General features: G+C 39.8%; 1 protein-coding gene and 1 long non-coding RNA gene across 2 annotated transcripts in view; one reads left to right on the top strand and one right to left on the bottom strand.

Annotated features, from left to right (window-relative positions):
- Positions 1–3,096: 3,096 nt before the first annotated feature.
- Positions 3,097–7,940, bottom strand: LOC118494841. The gene is made up of 3 exons (XR_004897048.1): positions 7,858–7,940; positions 7,582–7,811; positions 3,097–3,545 (listed from the first exon to the last, which is right to left on the bottom strand). It is a non-coding gene; the product is annotated as an uncharacterized LOC118494841 (long non-coding RNA).
- The window catches only part of dok6 (docking protein 6), a 51,662-nt gene continuing 36,508 nt past the window's right edge, over positions 7,718–22,871 (top strand). The window contains exon 1 of the mRNA XM_031282096.2: positions 7,718–7,955. Coding sequence (XP_031137956.1) covers positions 7,890–7,955 — 66 coding nt within the window. The 5' untranslated portion in view covers positions 7,718–7,889. The remainder of the gene's footprint in view (positions 7,956–22,871) is intronic.

Here is a 22,871-nt window from a genome sequence, read left to right as displayed (position 1 = left end):
ATGTGCTTCTGCATTTCTTTGTGCTGTACATATATATATATATATATATATATATATATATATATATATATGTGTGTGTGTGTGTGTGTGTGTGTGTGTGTGTGTGTATATTTGGGTTTAATTGTATTTTTTCACTTGCTCACCTGTTTGTTTATGTGCTATGTCTGTGCCGCCTGTCTCACTATGGTTGGATGGGAATCAGATAGCAGTGATGCAGTCAGGGAAGCCGTCAGCACCGAGGTGAAAAGTTATGGTTGCCAGTGGTAATGACTGTGTTCCTTCTTGTCAAACCTTTACTTTGGCAGATGAACAAAACATAAAATCTGACAGGGAGTGGGTTTTTTCCCTTCATGATCCAAAAATATTACATGTTCATAGCCACACTGTGAATGTGTTTTTGCAAAAATGGAGTGGGTACTTTGGTGGAGAAAAAATAAGCTTTTCATGAGTGGCAAGGTGACTCATATAATTATTGAGTTATTTTAGGCCTCTGTGCTTTTAAAACAAACCTCTGACAAATCTTAGACATCTGATTTATAATAACCATTCATTACCAACTGGCTCTCCTGTGACCAACCCACCCAACAACTTGACTGAAATTGAAAAACTTGTAAAATGCAGTCAAATTAATGCTTAAGACCATTCATTGATGAATTCTAATGAAATACAATATATTCTCAACTCAATCAGGGGCCAACAATGGATGAAGATTTGTGAAATCTTATTATGTGTTCCTGCCTGTGCTCAAGCATGGAATAAAGGTTTGTTGTTCATTTGTTACATGGTTCCCTTATTGGACTGTTTTACTGAGGTGTGAACAGTGTGACCTTTAACTGTCAAACCAATGGTTACCGTCACGTGAATGTGTGAGCCTTAGTGGTGCACATTGAATCCTGGAACAAAATAGTGCCATCTGGAGAGTGCTGAAATAACAGCAGCTACACAATGTCAGCAACTCAGACTTAGCCTATGTGTGGTTCCTGGTTAATTGCAAGAGACTTTAACAGATCAAATACTCTTTTTACCCTTTTTCTTCAGTTCGATACAAATGAATGAGGCTTTCCAAGAGAAAAGGCTCCTTTGTTTTATAGGAAATAAAGAAACATCCAAGCTTTTGGTCCCGTGAGATTTTGATCACAGGTATATGTAGGAGTAGAAAACCCAATCAAGAACATCTGGAAAAGTTATTCCTTCTAGATTATGCAAAACACAATAATGTGCATCTACATATTCACATGTTAGTTGTCTCTCACTGTGTTCCTCCCTCTTGTACACAGGCATATCTGTATGCTGAGGATGATGAACATACATTCATCTTACTTCTGTCGTGACAGGCAGGACGACAGCCATATTTTCAAACGCTTTATTACCAAGAGGAGAAAAAAACTGCACATAAGATGAATTATTGTCAACAATTTGCACACATAAGACACTAGCACTGACATTTGTTCCTGTATAAATGGATGTCAGTGAAGCAGTTTTATGCTCTGGATGCAGATGTGGGCCACATGTAAAAACCTTTCCAAAAACAGGCACTGTGGAGAAGGGAAAGTTGTGCTTACAGTACCTCTCCAGGAGGGGCTGGCTGCCTCCCAGACTGCACTGCTGTTAGATCTGCCCCTCAGAATAAATAATGACAAGTCCACATCATCTGTACACTTACAGAAACCAATTCATATCTCCTGTAAGTAGATATGGGGTGTAAGTCATATTGCCTGGATAAAATTTTAAGCCTGCCAGTTATCTCCGGTATAATTTATTAATGTTTCATAGCAGTCATTCACATTTCTACAAGTGAGCTGTCTAAATGGGCGGAGGTTTCCTGTTTATCCTTTAGATGTGACTGCATAAATAATAGCAATCATAACAGAACTATAGCTCAGGAATGTGGCGTAAATCTTCACACACAAAGCCATGGATAATAGAGGAAATGGATTGAGTTTCAAAGAGCCCTGTCTATCCAAGGCGCAATCAGACGACCTGCGTGTAAAACAAACACTTGTTTGCAAAGGAAAGGTAAATAAATGTTGAGGAAGAACAGGAACAAAGTGTAAGATGCCTGGCAAGACTTCAAGGTACACTGTGAAAAGCTACATGCAGCACAGTTGAGGGTCATGGTCGAACAATAAGGCCATGAATGGTAGATGGGCACACACACTCTTTTGCAGTCAGTCATTATACAAGAAAAAGGAAGTTGGAGAGTCTTGGGCCAAGGCCTAGAGGGCCCAGGGCTAGTGGGAGAAGAGCACAGCATGAAAAAACGCATACAGTTCATAGTAAACTACATCAAAAGGAATCCCGGAATAAGTTTGTTTTCAAGTTTTTTGTACAAGTCAGCAGAAAATATTCTGTAGCTGCCTGCAACACATACAGGAGAGAGACAGTCTTATGAGCAGTGGGCGATACACCAAACACAATTATATTACAGAAGTGTGCTAGTGTATTTATGTTGGGATTATGGTCAGGGAGCAAAGAGTGCAAAATATAAAGAGCTGCAACGAATCAGGCGCCGGGGATGGGCCGCAAAATCACGGAGGAGGCTGTCCCCGGACTCTGACGTCATCACTGACCTTTGGTGTATTTACAGAGGAGGTTTGATTTTCACTCTTTTTCCATGCTCACACATGAGCCGTTGTGAAGCAGGCCCTGGAGGTAAAAGAGCAGCTTTGTCCCGATCTGGATGGTGAGCACTGGAGTCATGTGCTTCTGCCAATCCCGAAGAAGGGCCCACAAGCCACGGCCATTGAGTAAAGCACAAGCATCACCTGTTTTATATTAAATATGTCAGATTAAATAAGCAAGCCAATAACCTGCAGCTCTCAGGGCGCAGTTTTGGACAAATTTGACCCTATGCTACTCTGATCATACTTGTTTAAGCTGTTTTCAAACTGAGTTGAGGGACAGGACAGATACCTTTTGCAAAGAAATCCATGAATCTGAGTCATGTTAAATGAGATGCATGGTGATGAAGAAGTCTTTTTCTGTATTTCAGTAACAAACCACAAAGCATCTTGGTATCTATTTGGGGTAATGCAACTTGTGTTAAATCACTTGCACTGAAACTGACAGATTTTTGTTTTTTCTGCAGCAAGATAGAGCGTCTGTTACACAACTCATATGTTGCTCATTCATCAGCCTATTAAATTATCGAACAAGTATAGATATCTCATTATCATACAGTGGAAACATGAAGACATTTAAACAGCCCTTTCAAACTACTCCCCCTAATGCAGCAGACAATATTGCCCTCTACAGGGCATACATATTAGTCAGGCTTGTCTGTCTCCACTTTTTTTTTCAGGAGGAGAGGCTGTGATGAGATAAAGAGACACGGCACCATGTGTTGATGAATGTATAATTACATAGTGTTAAGAGAGCTTGAGGATCAGGGGCTGTAGGGTGGCACCGTGAGATCAAGACCCTTGATTACACCCCCTTGGCATTTAGTATCTGCTTTGCTGTGGAGTCCTTTAGCAAGAATCCCTACTAGCTTCATGTCTGGTCTTCTGTAGCAACTGTCTGTGGTTGACTGTCACAGTGGAGGGCTGTGGAGAGATAAATCAAACAGGATGCCAGTCTTACAACTTCAAATGAATGTGTTGACAAAATAATGTTATAATAATATATAAATAATGTTTTAATAATGTTAAACAAAATGATTATGAAGCCTGATTAATAACAAAAAAAACTGATCTGAATTGATCAGGAGAACATAATTCATTAAGTGTCTCTGACTATGATGACTAAAATGAATGAGATGGTCACATGAAGGACCTGGTCAGTGATCCAAGACCAGTCACTCTTTCATTTAGAAAGGTAATGAATTCAGCCTCTGGTCTCCAAATTGGCTGCGCTGCATGAAATTAAAGAATAGGAAGGAAAAACAGGCATCTCATCACTCTTGTGGGAGCGCAGGGAGGCACCTATTTTACTTCTCTGTCTTCCAAGAGGAGCTGAATGTGATGAACTGTGGATTCAGCCTCCCCCCCCGGTCGTTTTCTATGAGAAACGCCACAGCAGCAGAACACATCTCCGGAGATCCAACCCGGGGTTCAGCCTCACTATGACATAAAATGGACCCCAATTTAAGACACAAAGACTGGGTCAAACCAGCAGGAGGTATAGCCTTTTCCCTGAGAATGAGATATCCCTTTTCTATTTATCATAACCATGTGCCTCTCTTCTTCCTATTTTTGTATTTTCCCCTCTGCTTCACCCTGATCTGTCTGCATCTCTTTCCTGTTTCCCCTCACTCACTTTCCTCACCATTCATCCTCCCCCATTACCATAATGATCATTAGCGTACCTACACAGTTTACTTCTAAAGTTCATTTTCCGATACGTGCTCATTTACAATTATAAATCTTCTCTGAATGCAAATCTTCACCTAATCTAATTGTAGATAAGCCAGAATTTAAAAACGGACAATCATGAAAAGGTGTATCTGCTTGACCGCCTTGCAAATTAATTTGCACAAGCAGACACGCTGCTGCAAATTAAATCTTATCTTCAACTCTTCTGATAACATTTTTGGTTAATTTTGTTTTGTGAGGAACCCCTTGTAATAGGCTTATACTCTTTACTCATATGCACATCTGTGATTGAAGTAAAGGACCCTCTCGAATCGCCCACTCTCACGACTCACCTTCTAGAGAAGGACAGAAAGGCCCTCCAACCACTTCTACTTCTAGCTGTTATGGAGTAAATCACAAACATGTCATGGCCTGATCCTCTGGGACTACACACAACCTTTGCTGTCCTATACTGTGTGACTAACCAATGTCCTCCTTGGATGGCCAAGGACCCACTGAGCCCAGAACAGCCCACATCTCTTATTCAGAGAAATGGGCTTTTTTTCTCACTCTCTCTTTCCGCACAAGCTTTTTTTTTTCTTCCTCTAGGCATTGACATTTAATCAAACCCAAATCCCATTGTGCCTATTAACATATCAGGCTGATACGGGTTGCTGTAAAATGCTGGAGTACAGGATCCCGGAGCAGAACATTACCATAACTCTGCCTGTGTGATCTCTATTTTCTCTCCTCCGCCCACATGCTAAAAATGCTTACCTGGCAAACAACTAAGCGTGGAGAGGCATTTCTCTCTCTCTCACTCTCCCTCTCTTCCACTCATTCACCCCTGCTTATCTTTTTAGGACGTGTTAATTATTTAGCTGCTTGTGCTTGTGAGTGTTCGCCAAATACCACTGAGACAAACTAAGCAGCCAATGCAAAGGCAATTTTAATATTTCACCAGAGCATCTAAAGTTTGCCTCGGCTGTAACTAAATAAACAATTCAGGGGTGCTTTTTGTTTTAGGAATGCTTAAGTGCTTTAATGGATGGCATGGTGTCTCTGTGAGCGGCTCAGCCTTGCCAGTATTAATCATTATGGACGTGAAGGGACTTGAACACGTGATGCTAAACGTCTATGAAAAAACTAAACGGTGATGATTATGAGGTCAATACCTGATAAATTGCCCATATTGGACAAGAGTTGTTTTTTACACCTCAGCAGATACTGGCTGCTTTGCTCAGGACCTTGATGAAGGTCTCTCCACTCATGAGTGACTCTCCACACATCTGACCCTGTTGGCAGCGTTCATGTATGTCAGCGCCATATGTCGGTTTGTGTTCCCACTCTACCTGCGACCAACTGAGGCCAAACTGGTTCTTGGTCTTGTATCACGGCAGGCAATTACTTCCCCAAAACTAGGCCAGTTTACGGTAATGAATATGAGAGCACAATATTTGGTGCAATGAAAAGTAATTGTGTCTGTCAGCATTGTTTTCTTAGAGAGAGGATGACAAGGCAGCGGGGATGGAACGGGGCCATGTTGTACAAAGAGGATTATGAAGACAAAACAACTTTGACAAGTCTGAAATTTGAGGACACTTCCAGGGAGATATGAAGACTATCAAAGTCAAGCTGTTCGTTGGAGGGGTAGCAGCTTGCTGTTTTGTGCGCAATTGTGAATGTGATAAACGGGAAAGAAAATACACACATTGAGTTTTACCTTTGTGTAACGCTGACACTTGATAGAATAGCACTTCTCAAAGTGACAGGCATCTATATGCACTGAACAAAGCCCCCCTCTTTCTCAGCAGAGGACATTTTCTTTCAGTGCAACACAACAAATAAATACATCAGTCTGAGCAATAGGATAATTGTGCAGAGCTAGAAAAGATAGAACATTTGTGTCCTCATCTATCTTCTTTCTGATACTGCAACATTCATCTATAGTGCTGTATTATTGTTATATTGAAGAGTGTAAAAAAAGGAATCTGATGAAAATGATCTTCACTTAATCATATATTTGTTTGTTGTTACATAAGTCATCTCGCTTCTCCACATTTTAATCAACATAAGTAATGGCAGCCTCTATACCTGAGCCATCTGCTATCTAATGGGATATATCACTCTCTGCAATTGCACAACTGGAGCAACGCCTCTCACTACATCCTGATCAGGATTATAGCTTTGGCAGGGATCAAAATTTGTTTCTGTGCTTTTATTTTCAGAGCTTTTTGATTGCCAATCTGCGGCATTGTTTACAAGCTGCAGACGGTGGCTGTATGCTCTGGTTCGCTTACAATTCATATGATGCTTTACTGGACTATCTGGTTTTATTATTCAAGAAATCAAACAAACATCAATTCAAGGCCACCTAATAATAACAAAACATGGTGCTCACACACTGGCAATCTCAAATTGTATTACCTTATTAGTGGGTGTCTGATATTTAGGTAATAACCAAGGTAAAAAAATATATATATATCTGTAACCCTAACCCTAACTCATTTTCATTATTGATACATCTGCTGATTATTTGTTCACTAATGATGAATAATTGATTAATAATTTTTTAGTCTATAAATGTCAGAGAATGGTTCAAAATCACAATGTTATAATATCCAAGGTGATGTCTTTTGATTGATTATTTTGGCCAACCTACATTCTAAAACCTAACGACATTCTATTTGTTATCACATGATCACTCAGATAGTTAAAATACAGGCTATTTTTTTTTTTTTATTTAGAACTAAAAACTCCTAATTTTATCTGTGGCCACTAGTTCCCACTATGGGATCATTTTAAATGCTAGTTTCACAGTACAAGTAATATCTAGCCTATACATTTAGCCACCATAAGCAACCAGGGTTGCTTAGCTGGTAAACACAAGGCTCAAAAACTAAAAACCCTGAAGTTGTTTTCATCAGTAGGACGAATAATATTATTTCTAAAGGTTACATAGTGTCACTTTTAAGACCAAACTATATTTTATTACACCATTATTATTTAATTTCAGAGATGTGACCATGATAATATGATAGCCTACTGAGCTCATTCCTTATACAAATGACTAATCAGGTTGCAGTCGACCAAGACGACTAATCCACTATAGCCATTAGGCAACTCTAATAAGATCCACTCGTTAAACGGGGACATGAGTGGTTGTCAGCTACAGTGCTGACGATTTGAGAGTGTGGCGAAAACAATATTTAGAAAATTCTGGCATCCCCACTTCAATTATAGATACCTCCTCCCTCCCTCCACACCAGTTATATCCCACCCCCCTCACAGTTTCGTGGATGGTGTGGTCCAGGAAGCGCGCCTCTTCTGCCCTCTCCTCCTTTGCTATCCTCTCCGGCTTAAGTGTATCAGCTGAATGGTAGCTCCCTCCTCTCGCGGATAGATTGCGCCGCTGAAGCCGGGCAGCCTGAGCGCTGACACAGGAGCAGGTTGCCCACCGCCCGCTCTCCTGCTGCTGGATGTCTCACCGACCGACCCTCAAGTAAAACATTTCGCTACCTAGAAAATAAGGTTACTTTGTTATATTATTATTTTTTTTTTTTACCTCGGGAAGGAAGCTACCCGCTTCCCCTCACCATGGCTTCCAACTTCAACGACATAGTCAAACAGGGATACGTGAGGATACGGAGTAAGAAACTGGGGGTGAGTAGGCTACTGTTGCACTTGCTGTCTGGCGCGGTGGAGGAGAAGGAGGAGGTGGTGGTGGAGGAGGAGGAAGAAGAGGAGTTCCAGTTGTTTGCGGTATTTTAGCATCAGGGGCGGCTGGATTAAGAAAGAGGCTTTAATTGCTCCATAGGCAGCCGTCCTGCTGCGAGCTCTTCAAGAGGAAAAACAGATTAGAGCAGCACGAGCAGCGGCCAAGTTTCTCTCAGTGTATTGTGCAAAACATACTTCTGCACATACTGAGACGTTGGCAAAGTCTAGATGATTGACAGTTGGTACCATGTGGATGTAAATCTCATTCCCTCTTTTGTTCCCAGCTTCTAGACTGTAACTTTATTTTCTTTGAGAAAGTTAGGCTGCATCTAGTTTATCTAGACTGTGTTAGGTTGCAAACATTTTAGACAGATACCCCAACCAGAACTGTAGTTATATAAGAAAAAATGGTAAATTACCCATGAGGAAATACAAATGCTGTAATTAAAAGCTAACTGAGATACTCTGTAAAGTGTTACAACATACATTAACCACACCATAACTAACTCTAATAAGGTCACTCACAATTTAGCACCAAAGGCCATACATTTATCATAGTGCATGGTGATAATTAACACCTTGTTTTATGGATTCTTGGATGTACAACATAATAGGAATACTGGGAATGCCATTCATCACTATACACATTGTCATCTGACTATTATCAATCAGAGCCTCATACTTTAACTCTCTTTAAGTCCTGATGAATTATTCCCAGTATTGAAAGGTCTCATTGAACTCCAGCTGATTCAGTGTGATGGCAGCCCTTCAATACGGCTTGATAATGGATTTCCATTGAGGTACAGCAAGTAGAAAAATGGCTTGACTGCTTAAATTGAAACAAATGATATATATTCAATTATGAGCGCCTTATTGTCTGACTCATAAAGCCATCTGCTTTTGTTCATGCTTCCAGCTCATTACGCCAACAGAGCGGGTACACTCCCTCTCCTCTGATGAAGTGTGATGATGGAGGCTAATGATGTCTGCCTCCTCACATCATCACCTGGCTTCATCAACATTATTCTACTACTGTTTGCTGCCATTGAGGCTATATTTGATTGCTCTTTAAGAGTAATTCTTGTTGAGTAAGAGAAACCGTTACTGCCCCTAAAGGACTTGCACTAGCTTGATATAACAAATGAAAGCGCAATACATTTGTTGTTGTTAACATGCAAATTAGCTTGCTCACATACAGTTGGCTCAGTTTATTTACTTTTTGCATATGCTATTAGTGTATGACTTTGCAAAGCAACTGAAGACGCATGCTGCGTTGACTGTGCACAAGGTATGGATGCCATATCTCTGCCAGCTCCACATCTCATCCTGCTGTTTGTGGAGAAAAACAGTTTGTGTCCTGATCGCCCACTCCCTCAGCCCTTCACTGCTCGCTGCCGTTTCATCATAGAAAAGCCATGTTGCGATGGCTCCAGAGGACCCCGGTGTGGGTAGACAGAAAGTATTAGTATCTGTCCATGCTAGGGTTAGTTATTCCAGGCCGAATCTCATTCTGAATCAGTTAGAGAAAGAAGCAATGAAATAGAGCAGGGATAAGGTATCTGTATGCCTGAATCAACAGGCACTGATACATCTCTGTGATTATTCCTCTTTTTTTCTGTGGGGGAAAAATACCTCATCAGTGCTAAATGGCTTAATTTCAAGTGTTTTGTGTTGTGTTTTGAGAGAGAGATGAAAATCCAAATGTGTGACACATGCGTGGGTTGACTGGAAAAATACACATCTGGGCTGAGGGGATGATGTTTAGAGTTCTGAGTGTTATTTTGTAGCATTAACCCAAACATCATATTTTATTTTTCTCATTTTTGACTTAACAGCTCACTGGCTGTGAAGAGACACTTGATATGCTGAACAGAGTCAGAACTGATGGATACTGGATACATACAGACATACAGTCCATTTAGAATAATAGACAGGGAGATGCTCAGGCCTCTTTGCTTCTTAGGCTTCCTCATCACTAAAATGCAGGAAAACATGCAACATACTGTAGATCTCCATTCAATGGTCCATGGTTAACACCTTACTTTGAGAAATATAAGAGTTAGTTCTACAAATTCCTATTCCTGCTTAGACAAAATAGACCAAATAGGACCGCAACTCAATATTATTTTCATTATTTATGAATCTGTTGAATACTTTTTTAATTCATTTATTCAATGTTTAGTCTATAATATGTCAGCAAAAAAGAAAAAAAATGATCCTCACAAGTTTCCAAAGTGAAGTGGAGTGTTTTATCCAAACAAACAGACCATAATTTAAAAATCATAAAAATAACCTCAACATAGCAAATATGAAGGCAAACAGAAGGCAAATCTTCACATTTGACGAGCTAAAACCAGTGCATTTTAGGCATTTTTGCTTGACAAATTAAAAATTGATCATCAAAGTTGTTGCAGATCAATTCTCCGTCTTTCTACTGTACTTATTGACTAATCCATTCAGCTCTGGAACCAATGTTCTTGAATGTTTAACATGTTGCCTAAATCAAAAACCGTTTAAAACTGGCAACATTATTCTGATTCAAATAAGGAACTATCTTCTCAAAGGATGATAACAAGTCTGACCAAACATTTGATGCCAGTAGAGCTGCAACTAACAGTTTATTTTTATTACTGATTAATCTGCTGATTATTCATCTGCTTTTCATGATCAATTGTTTAGTTTGTTTTGTAAAACTCGTGAAAATAGAGAAAAATCACTGTTATACACTGTCATAAATTCCAAAGCCCAATGTGACATCTTCAAATGACTTGTTTAGTCCACAGTATCAACATCTAAAACCCAGAGACATTTCATTTACAATAGACTAAGCTTTAGATTTCAGCTTTCAGTTTTTTAAAAACTTTAAAAAAATATTCAGGACACATTTCAATTGGTACCACAAAGTTCTAAGGTTCGGTACCCAGCCCTACCTGTTAGAGCAACTGGATGTACTTTGTCATCTGAAGTTTTAGGCCAGAAAGGTCCTGGGTGTTTTCTCCCTCATGGGATGGTTTTTTAATGTTTCTTTTTTTAGTGCTTTAAAGGTCTTTCAAATATCACATATCAAGACTTTGCATCACAGTTGACCTTCTAATGCTCCCACCCAATTCTCTATTGTAATGCTGTGCCATTTAAAATGTATTATACATTATTTTTTATTAGAAAGTAGTACAGTCGAACGGTTCCCTTTATGTAATATTAAAGTGGCCACACCAACAGCTTCGGCTGAACTCATCAGCATCTGCCAATATGATTGGCTCATTTCCAAACCACACCATGTGTGAAGGTTGAGGCCATGAGGTCAGGTCTGTGTTCTGCCGAGTGATCAAAATTACCTACCGGGGTACTTTCTCTTCAGTTTTTTCTCTTTTTCTTGGGAGATTTGTTTTCTTTTTCAACTAACATGAATGGCAACGATTTCCTACACTATCCAACTTCTTTGTCTCTTTGTTGGCTGAAGAGACAACAGTGCAGTGTTCTTGAATGCACAAGTAGTCTCCCTCTTCTCACATTCCCTACTCTTCCTCACCTCTCCACCCATTCTCTTACCTCACGTCTCACCTGTACTCCTCACACTTCACAGTTTCACTCTCATCTCCTCCCCCCCTTTTTTTTTTATCTCCCTTCCTCTTTTCTTCCCCTTTATCTGGCCCTTTATCTCCCTCACCTCATCCCCCTTTCTCTCTCACTATTCTCTCCTTCACTGGTTTGCAGACAGTTGAGAGACTGAGCACAAAAGCATCCTATTCATCACCCCACACTGCACCCTCCATAACCCCAACAGGCTATTCCCCCTGATACAGTGCAAAGGCACGCTCGCACACTCTTACATGCACACACACACACACACACACACACACACACACGCACACACACACACACACACACACAAATTGGCTTGGTTCAACATTGAAGAATTGGCACGCACATGCACCCGACAAACAAGTAAACAATCTGCTGCCAGAGAACAGTGTGTGGATTCTCAATTAATTTTAATCCTGTGGCTTTGTACCATACAGTATTTATTTTCTACATAAAGAAAAAAACTAAATGCTGACAAGCGCCAGAAACAAGTGTCTCTGCACTGAGGAAAACCATAAAATCTGGCATTAGTGACATTGCCGTCACCCATGCAGCTCTTTCTTACTCCCTTTCAGTGATACATCAGTGGGATGGAATCCTCTTGACCAACTGAATAACATGACCTTTGAGTCATTTGTGCGTCAGTCTCAGACCAGGTACATGTTTCCCAGGTTAAGCATCACTGTGGTAAATAAAAAAGGTAAGCTGTTTTCCCCTCATCTTTCCAACTACTTCAAAGACTTAAAGTGCCCATATTATGAAAAAATCACTTTTTCTGGGATTTGGGGTGTTATGTTGTGTCTCTGGTGCTTCCACACTCATACAAACTTTGAAAAAAATCCATCCATGCTGTTTAGAGTGAGATACAGTTTCTGAATGTGTCCTGCCTTCAGTCTCTGGGTGAGCTGTTCAAAATCTGCACGGCTTGTGACGTCACAAACCGAAACGAGCAGGCTAACCGCAACCATTAGCTCGTAGCTTTAGCATGCTAACACTAATGCTAACGCTAGCATGCTACCTCGTTCTCAATAGCAAAGCACTGCTACAACACCACACAAGTTCACCATAATCTACAAAAGAACTACTTACATGTGCGCCCTCATTTAGAAGTCTCCTAGCTAATCCTGCCTTGTAACTGACCGAAGTTGTAGAAACAGCCTTTCTTTTACTGTCTATGGAGCTAGCTAGCTGACATGATCTACATCTGAGCCACTGGGCATGTGCAAGTGCAATCAAAGATAGTACAGAAGAAGAAGAAGAAAAGAGGTCTCACTCTGTAGCTAAAACAGAGACCAGCTGAAAAGAGGATCTGCAGCAGTGAGAGAGAGCACTGCAGTACAACAAAAATATGGTGTTTTTTGAAAATTAAATCATGTAAACCTATTCTGGTACAACATTAAAATACAATTATGAACCTGAAAATGAGCATAATATGGCTGCTTTAACAAAAAATGATCACATTCAGTTTGCTGCATGTGAGTCTGTCTGCCATTCAGTCTCTCCATTCACAATAGAGTGCGGATCGGGCCCGACAGGCATTAAGATATTTATTAGGGCTGAACGATTTTTGAAAATAATCTAATTGCGATTTTTTTCCCAAATATTGCGATTGCGATTCGATATTCGATTATTTTTTTAAGCTCTTTGTCTTCTGTATTATTCAACAAAGAATAATAATATAATAATGTATAGTATGAACACACAATTACACACTAGACAGTTAAATAAGTAAAAATATAGTATATAGTATATATCTATATACACACATTCACACACAAGTGTATTTTTTTACAGTGCACAGAGAGGAGCTGCCTCCAGCCCCTCCCCCTCGTGAAGTTGCGTGCTGCCGTGTGCACTTGTTCAGAGAGGCTATCGTTGCGTTAGCTAGTTGCTGGTGTTCTTGCCATGGGATTAACTGTACTAATAAAACTGTTGAAACCCCGCGGCCACGCTGCTGTGAAAGCTCCCCGAACGTCATTTATCAGTCTGATTGTTACCCCTCTCAGTGGCAGCTCCTCCACTCCATATCTTTATAACGGAGCTAACCGCTAACCGGAGCTAACTGCTAATCAGAGCTAATCGTTGCCAACCGAGCCTTGAGTTCTGTGTGCCTGTATCCATTAACTGCATGTATAGACTCAAGCCCGAATAAAACCCTTCATTTTATTAAAATGGCTGTAAAAGTTTTAAACTACAACTCAGAGTTGTTTGAATGACAAGGTACGGCGTAGCGTTAGCGTGCTAGTTGATGCTTTTTCTGCGGAGTGCAGACTGATTTGCTCTCGCGAGTCATGTGACCAAATCGCAGCCTTTGCGATTAGGAAATCGCGTTTTAACATATCGCGATATTATCGCAAATGCAATTAATCGTTCAGCCCTAATATTTATGTCCGAGCCCGAGCCGAGCCCGACACAGTAAAAATCTCTTTTTTTTCTCATACTAATGACACAAGTACGTTTGTTTGTGTGGAAAGCCCGCTTTTATTAAGCAACTGTAGGAAGACATTCGGAAATGTCAACAGATGAGCGCATCAGCGCACACGGGGCAACAAGCGCACGTTAATAAGCTGTTTAATTTAAAATGTTCAATGCCTTATCACACTGATGTGACCGAGCCCGACCCGAACCCGAACATCATTTCTAAATATCTGTCCGAACCCGGCCCGGCTCAGTTCAGGTATCCATCCTCTAATTCACAAACATGTTTTGACGCTTCAAAGAAGCTGTAGTTTAAATGTCGGCCCAGAGGTAAAATATGTAATATGTTAAGAGAACGCAGAGCACTTCACGCACTTCATGCTTAGATTATTCTTGTTAAAATTTCCCACCACAGTAGTAGTAGTTTTCATCAAAACAAATAGCACTGTAGTGACAGTATTTAAAGTGGCTATAGTTAACATTTGTATATTAAAAATGGATCATATGAATACTCATGTTAAAGGGGTTGCATGTGTAGTGACAAACCCACAGAGAATTATCACTCAACTCTTATATATATATATATATATATATATATATATATATATATATATATATAGTTATAGCAGCTTTTAGCTTGTTTTGGTTTTACGATCCATAACTTTACTATTTTAGTTTATTTTTGGTTCAATTTGTTTACAGACAGAGTAGGCAGCTGTTTTCTTAAAAAAACGACCTGCCCAGCATCAAAGAGCAGACAGACAAAGTTAGCATTTAGCTGTTGATGAAAGCAGAGGACTTAGCCGCTAGAGAGACAGATACAGTATTTCCCGCAGGAGTTGGTGGAGACCAAAATCAGAGCTAAAAGGAAAGTTGTGAGCTGGCTGATGATTCTCTGAGGGTATGTGACCACATGTGACACATTTCACATTACACACAGTCATTTAATCAATTGTTATTTTAAAATTTTTGGTTAAAGCAGCTTGAAAAATATGTCATATAATAAGTCATATTTTCCGAGGCTAGACCACCTTACTTTGCACTCCTCCCGATTTTGTATTGGTGCCCAATAGTAGACCAAATGATCAAATTCCCCTCTCAGCTCACTGTTGATATTTTGAAACTTGCCTGTGGACTTTTTTTTAAATGTCAACAGTGAGCGGGAATACATTTTTGAGATCCGGAGGTGCTGTTGGGCATCTTAAAAACAGAAAGCGTAATTGTACTGGACTGCACAGTTGGTCTAACAGTCAAGCCCAAATAAGACCAACAAACTAACTTAAAGATCTTAAAAAGATAAACATATATTTGACTGCTAATGTATTTCATAATAGCAAAAATACAATTGAAAAGGACAAAGTTGTTCTGTTGCCATCAAAGTGCAGTTATGAGAACGTCTTGGTCAAACCAGAAATGTCAAAGCAGAAAACACATTAAAAATGCATTATGTCTGGTCCAGAATGAGGAGGAGTGAAAATACATTCAGGCAAAGGTGTGGATGTAAACAAATAATCAGTAAACCAATAATCTTGGCTGCAGATTGAGAGTTTAAGTTATTCATCATCCAAACACAAGGATATCATTTGCAAAAAGATGGGTTACTCTCCTGTTTATAGATTTACAGAAGTGATTCGGGGGTCTTAAAATTACTTTTTTATTAGAGAACCATTTCACAGTCTTGGGAACAGCCTACAGTTTGTTTTGGGGCAAATAACCCTTTGTAATTTAAAGACTGAAAAAAAATGACAACTACTGCAACTCATTACTTATTGGAACCTTGCTACGTTTGAGGGAAGTTTAATGTGTGACAATCTACAGTATATACAGTACAGTGGCCCATGCCAAAATACAGCAAAATCTGACAGTATGGAATGCTTGTAATTTGTTGTGACTGAACACATCAAATTACATAGTGTAAAACATACTGGCTCTGTGGTTGGGCACTAATTAAAAATAAAGATAAATGTGAAATTCATGTATCTTACCATCTTTTCTTTATTGGGGAAGAAATTAAGTATGTAAATACTACAGTTGAGAGCAATCATAGGCGTCGATTTGGGTGGGTACGGTGGGTACGCGTACGTATCAGATTTCGCCATGAGTCATTTTGTTCCCACCACTTTTTTTTAAAACCTTGAGCTCAATTTAGTTAAAAAAAAAAAGTTCATAACACATATAATTCTTGAGCGACAGATTCCAACAAATCAACAAAATTCTCTATTCCCACAGGGCAGGCACAGACACAGCCGTTGTGCTGCAGCGCTGGTTACACGCTCTCTGTTCACAACACTGCCTGTTGGGACATTCTGCTTAACGTGAAAAAGCTTAACGTGGTTTAGTGTACCTAAACAATGATCAATGATTACCAAATTTCTCTATCATATTGCTCCTCATAACCACTGAAAACTGTCAAAAAATCGAACCAGAAATTTGGTGATGACAAAAAATATATATAAAATATATAAAATATAAAATCCAGCTCCTGCCAACAGGGGGTGCTGCAGCACCCTCAGCACCTGCCTTCCCGTGCCCTTGATATCAGATAACGAACTTTGGGTTAAATTTTTTGGTTATGAGGAGCAATATGAGAGATAAATGTGGTAATCATTGATCATTGTTTAGGTACATTAGAGGGGTGATAGAATGCAAAACCGATTTTACCTTGTCATAGTTGAATAATGACAGTTTAGTGGGTAACTAGGACATACATAGAACCTCAAAATCCCATTGACACCTCTTTCCTCTGTAAATCTCACAATTTGAAACTGCCTCTGAAAACGGGCAAATCTCAACGAGCCGCCGAGTTGACGTCAACTCGGCGGCTCCTCCTCATTTGGCTCTAGTCTCTATCTTTGTCACGCCCCAACATTTACATAGGCTACACCACTGATCTGAGGTCAGCTTAGTCTTCTGAATAGGTCACGTAGATCTTAGAAATTGTATACATTGTTAATCTGCTATTTTATCACTAAATTCACTTCTGAGACTTTTTTATGCGAGAAATCAACTATGTAGAGGTCAAATATGGGCCATTTTACGAAAATTGATGGCTAATTGCAAATTTTGTCCGACTGTGTGTCGCAGTTCAGCAGGAGCTCAGCAGGCTACGTGACAGCGGCCGGTGCTGCCTTGCTGCCCGGCGTGTCCTACTTCATAGACTCCGGCTCGCTGTGAGCTAGCTGGATCTCCGTCACGAAGGGAAGCCTGCGGCGCTCCATACCCGCGCAAAGTCACGTTTCTGGGTTACGGGACTACAAAATGCCGAGGCCCTGATGGTGCTCCAGGGCCTGCAGCTAGCTGCGATCTTTACCCATAGGATTGAAGGTACAGTAGCAGCTAACGAAATCCCTAATGTTCACAAAAATGCATTAAATTGAAATCGGACACCATTGTTAGCTTTATAAGACCTTGGGGTATATGTTATATAAGTGGCGTGACGAAATTCAAACTGTAAATATACTCTAGTTATGCTGGCAGCTGGCAGCCAGCCAGCTCCGCGGAGCTCCGGTAGTCCAGTAACCGAGAAACGGTGACTTTCACTGGGTGTGGATGTTGCCGCTTTCTCGTCAGACTGTGTGGAGCTCCTAGCTAAAGTCCGACACGTCTTACCAAATTTGCAATTAGCCATCAATTTTCGTAAAACGGCCCATATTTGAGCTTTATATAGTTGATTTCTCACTTAAAAAAGTCTCAGAAGTGAATTTAATAACGAAATAGCCCGACAAACAATGTATAACTTTGCAGTGTCTGAAATATGAGACATGCTGTCTCGTTCCAATGTGTTTCTATGGGGTTCGCTCAAACCAATCAGCGTGCAGCTTATCTAAATATTCATGAGCATACCATATTTGGAAGAAAAGCTCTTGTTCCAAATAGAGCCATATTCACAGGGTAGTTAAGAGCCTAATAAAATAGCATTCGGGCAATTTTCAGCCCAACCAATGTTACATACTCTATTAGGAGACCTTAAGGAACAGTGTAAAATATCCTATATAATCATTCTATCACCCCTTTAAACCACGTTTTTATTCATTAGTAAGCTACAGGACAGCGTCTTTCAAAACATGACCTGTGCGAAAGAGAGAGAAAAAAAAAAGAATGCGTCATTGTACCCAGCACTTCTGAAAATGCACTTCCGAATGTGTCTCTGTCCCCAGCAAATTTCAAACCAAACTGACCCCCATGAGAGCAATGATTAGATTTGATAATCAATCAGTCAAGTCACGTTTTCTTTTAGCAATAATGCCAAACATTCTCTGGTTCCAGCTTCTCAAATGTGAGGATTTGCTGTTTTTCTGTATCATATCTTTGTAAACTGCATATGTTTGTGTTTTAGAGTGTTGGTCAGACAAAACAACTATTTAGAAACTTTTCATCTGTAGAAAGAGATTGTTAAATGTTAAAATATTTGGTTTTAGGAGACCTTTGATACCTCAGTCCTATGCTAAGCTTGCAGTTTACACTGAGAAAGACATTAATGCTGCAAATAAAGCATGAATAGCCATTAAATATGAGTACAAAATCAAGAGTTATTACTCTTTAAGTACTTTTTTGGACCCATTGGTGCTCTCCTACTCCCATCTCTGTCTACAGATAAAACGGTTATTAACTGTTTTATCCCTCGTGTCTCACTCAGCTGTTTTTGTCTCACAATTGGGTATTTGTGTTTAGTGACCAGTAACCTTTTACATGGCCAGTGTGTATTGTAATGGTGTGTGGGTATGTTCCCCCCTTGTTGGCGCACAAGCACCCACCAAAGCAGACGCAAAGAAGTGGAGAATAATGTGTCCATTGTCCAAGATGGCACAGCCATTTAAGATAGGCTCTTGCCACTTCCATGCACTCACTATTAACAATGACAGGCCGTCCAGAATGGTGGATGTCAGGAGATCTTTCACCCCAGAAACTGTACTTTTCAGTGAAGCGTAGAAAAGACACAGTCAGCTATGTTTGACTTGTAGCAACTGAGACTTCCAAACAACATGGATAAATGTGATGCTTGTGCAAAGAAATCCGATTATATCAATTAGGAAATCATTAGATTCTAATATCCAGTGGCCACAATTAGCCGTGTTCTCTGCTCCATCTTTTTCCGATTCCGATTTTCGCCAAATAGAAATCAAAACTGTAGCTGATTTTTAATAAACCTTGTTTTGTTTCTGATTTTATATGTGCCTTGTGGGTGCATGTAGCCTACTTTCAGCTCTTCTTGTGATAGATGTTTTTCGACTCGGTGCATTAATTCAAAGATATGCAGGGCTATACATCGTGTGGTCATTTCCTTTGGTTTTCATCAGTTTCCTCCATCAGACAAAGACCTGAAGACAAATTACCAGCTGTTATTGGCCCTGATGAATTGCATCTCTAGTAGGATATGGGAACAACAGCCCAACAGTCGTTATTCATGGTGAGAAATGTGCCTCTATTATATAGTCGCTTTCATAAATAAATCTCTGCCCGGACCCCACTTGAACATTTCACATCATTGATTCCCGTTGTTCCTAATTATCAAAAAAGCTTTTTGTCGTCAACAGGCACAGATGTAGTTATTAGTAGTTTGTCTGTCTAAAACCTAATTGATTAAGTAATGCACCATAAAAAGACTGGTTGCTAATAATACCCTATTGTATCAACACTCTTTTCTGCCCTCACTTAGTGTCATGCTCTCAAAAATACCAGACAGGACTTTACTTTTAATCCCAGCAACTTTTTCTTTTTTTTCTCTCTCGCTGTATTCTCTGTCTTGCTTCTGTCTCTCTGCCTGAAATCCATAAACAAACACGTGTCACACCAAGCTGGTGCTGGCCATAACAGCTTTGTGTTCCCAGTGTTTTCTGATGAGCTGCTTTGTAAAGTGCAAAGTTCTCTAATCCAATTGGTGGAGAAGTCACAGCTCAATGGAAGAGGACTCTCTTCATGGCTATTTAATCTTTCCAATCCCTGCAGACCCTGCCCCCTGACAACAGACAGGACAACACTATAAATAAAAAGTAGAGGGAACAAGCACGGTGCGATTTGCCGGGGGGGATGCGTGGGATTTCCCCCTTTCTGGTCTATATATCCCTGCCTCTGCTGAATTATTTTCACTCTAAGTGATAACTGCTACTTCACCAATAGACCATATATTATATACCTAAAATAGAAGTATTTTAAGCTAAGTGAAGCGCTGTAACGTGAACACATAGTGCCATTGAATGATAAAATCCGAGCGGCAGTTGCTGGTTGTATTTAGCTGCTACAGTGCTCCGCAATGCTGGCTACCAGCGGCAGTTGTTTAGCCGCCAATAGGTGACTGTGAGCCGGCTACAGGCACCGCCAGATGACGGTCCTTTCAGGGGCCATGTAGTGGAGTTTAGCCAGAAAAAGTGAGCGTCATGCGGCGATGACAGTTAAGTTTAGGTACCAAAATGCCTAAGTTTAGGAAAAATATCGTGGTTAGGGTTAGGGTTAATTGGTTGACAAACATGAGTTGGTTGAGACCAAAAGGAGCTAAAAGGAGAGTGAATATGGACTTACATTCACCAGGTGACAAAAATAACAACTCCATTAAATGCTCAATGCCCTCTATCTGCAGAATGTGTAAAAAGGCAACTGTATGTTATAGATTAGTGGCATGTTTACAGCTTGTTTCTGTTGCCCCCAAATGGCCCAAAACATAATCTCTATAAACAGATATCTGCATATGAATGCACAATCTGTAGGTAACGGGACAAGATGTTGGTATCGGAAGCGTTCTGGTTTCCGTTTGTAGTCAGAGTAGTATTGACCAATCAAGTTTGAGTGGGCTTTAGTTGCATGCAGGTAAAAAGTCCACATGGAGAGTAAAAGAAGCAGAATGCATTGGCGGAAATGCAGTCTCGGAACCCATCGGCTATTGTCTGATGACAATTTAGCTTTTTATCACCTTTTTCTTTTTTTAAATGTATCTGCCTTCATATGCAGATATCTGTCTATAGAAGCATCGTCTCTCAACTCCAACTCCATTTTTGCGTTGCAAGTTACTAATCGGACCCAGCGCATGGAAAAGAGAGTCTTTGCTCGGGTATCCACTAACTACAGAGGAACCCTCGAAATATTGACCGTTTCCTCCAGAGGCTAAATCATCGTGAAACCGATGGCCGAGATTGCCCAAAACATTATTACAGACAAACAAACAAACAAAATGTAACAAAACAAAAGCTAACATATTAACATTAATCATATTAAACAAAGGACGGACTTTTCATTTTTCTGATTAGGTTTTCTGTTTCTTTGTTTTGTACGCTCCATTCTGTTTAAGTAATCTGGTAGTTAAAGTGGGGACAGAGTCTAGAGATACATTATATCCAGTTTGTTTTTATAGATACATTTGTAGCCAGCATTTATTTTACACTTTCTATCAGGTCAGTGAGTAGTTATTTAGGAAAGACTAAGACTATTTCTATTTCTGACTATTTCAATACTATCTATGATATATTGATATATATATATATATATATATATATATATATATATATATATATATATATATAGAGAGAGAGAGAGAGATATGATAAATATTTTCCTCCACCTGCTGAAGACAGACTGTTGACTCAGAATATTTATTCAAGCTGTTAAATATTACATTTCAGTTAATTGACAGTCAGTCATGAACAAATTTGATGTTCCTGTTGCTGACACAAAGTTGGTTAACCCTGCATATGTATCTCAGTCGTGTTTTACAAGAGAATCTTTGCTCCTTTTTTCGATTTGTGGTAAAGATGTTTTCAATAAAGTTGTTTAAATGAATCATACTGTTTGGAAGTTGATTCTCTATCTTGTGGCTTACCAAAAGACGACTACCTTATTTTAAAAATGTTCACTCACAGTTTAATGAATTAATAATAATGTTAGCTGTGTGATTTTGAAAGGTGAATGCATTTTGCTCCATATTCAAGACCATCTGATCCACATATTTCACCTCCCATACAGGGCCGGGGCTTTACAGCTCTCTGTGGTTCTGTGTTGCTACATTGTGCAGATACACTGGAGACTCACCTATAAAACGCCAGGCCGAGAGGAATCTATCATAGCTCCATTAACACTTCTGCTTCATCCTCCTCTCCTCGCTTTCCTCCCCTCATTAATCAGCAGACCAGCCCTCGGGGGCTCTACTCTGCAGCTAAGCTCACTTTCACTGTGTGTGTGTGTGTGTGTGTGTGTGTGTGTGTGTTTGTGTGTATGCATACAGTATGTGGGCATTGTGTTTATGTGTATTTTCATAATGTGTACATGCATGGGTGTTTTCATGTGTCAGATACATGAAAATACAGTTCCCCTAGAGCACTTTTCTTTCTGTGCTGTTAAATGTAGGACTAAAAATAATAGAAAGATCCATCAAAAATTCCCTCAGATGTCATTATCATTATGTATAGTGTTGTGATAAAAGTCCCTCTCAAACTGCATCCAAATTCAAGTCAGAGAAATTTCATCAAATTACTAAGAAGAGTCGTCATACCTGACAATCAGACTTATAAATATGGTCTCAAAAGGGGACCAGATGAAGTTATTCTTCTCACCTACCGTTTTATATTTGAATCACGATCCATAATAAGTTCTTCTCCTGCTGTTACCTTTCATCAGCCTGCTTGCCAAGCACATTCAGTACAGTGTGCAGCCAAAGATAGCCTCAGCTATGTGTCTATGTGTGTTAAGGGGCTTGTCGTTGTGTCTGGGTTCTTAATCTACTCTATGCGGCGCATAGGTAAACATTATTACGGCCTTGCTAAAAAAATAATGAAATATTACACCTGATCTGCTTTATATGCAAGCAAATAGTCTTGTTGGATAATGTAAATTAGCCCTAGCTGTCGAGCAAACAAGGCTTTTTTTATGTTGCACTAA

The sequence above is a fragment of the Sander lucioperca genome, chromosome 1 (genome assembly GCF_008315115.2).
Source record: "Sander lucioperca isolate FBNREF2018 chromosome 1, SLUC_FBN_1.2, whole genome shotgun sequence".
Classification (NCBI taxonomy): Eukaryota; Metazoa; Chordata; class Actinopteri; order Perciformes; family Percidae; genus Sander; species Sander lucioperca.
The sequence above is the reverse complement of the archived record's forward strand: the minus strand, read 5'-3'. Positions and strand labels throughout refer to the sequence as shown.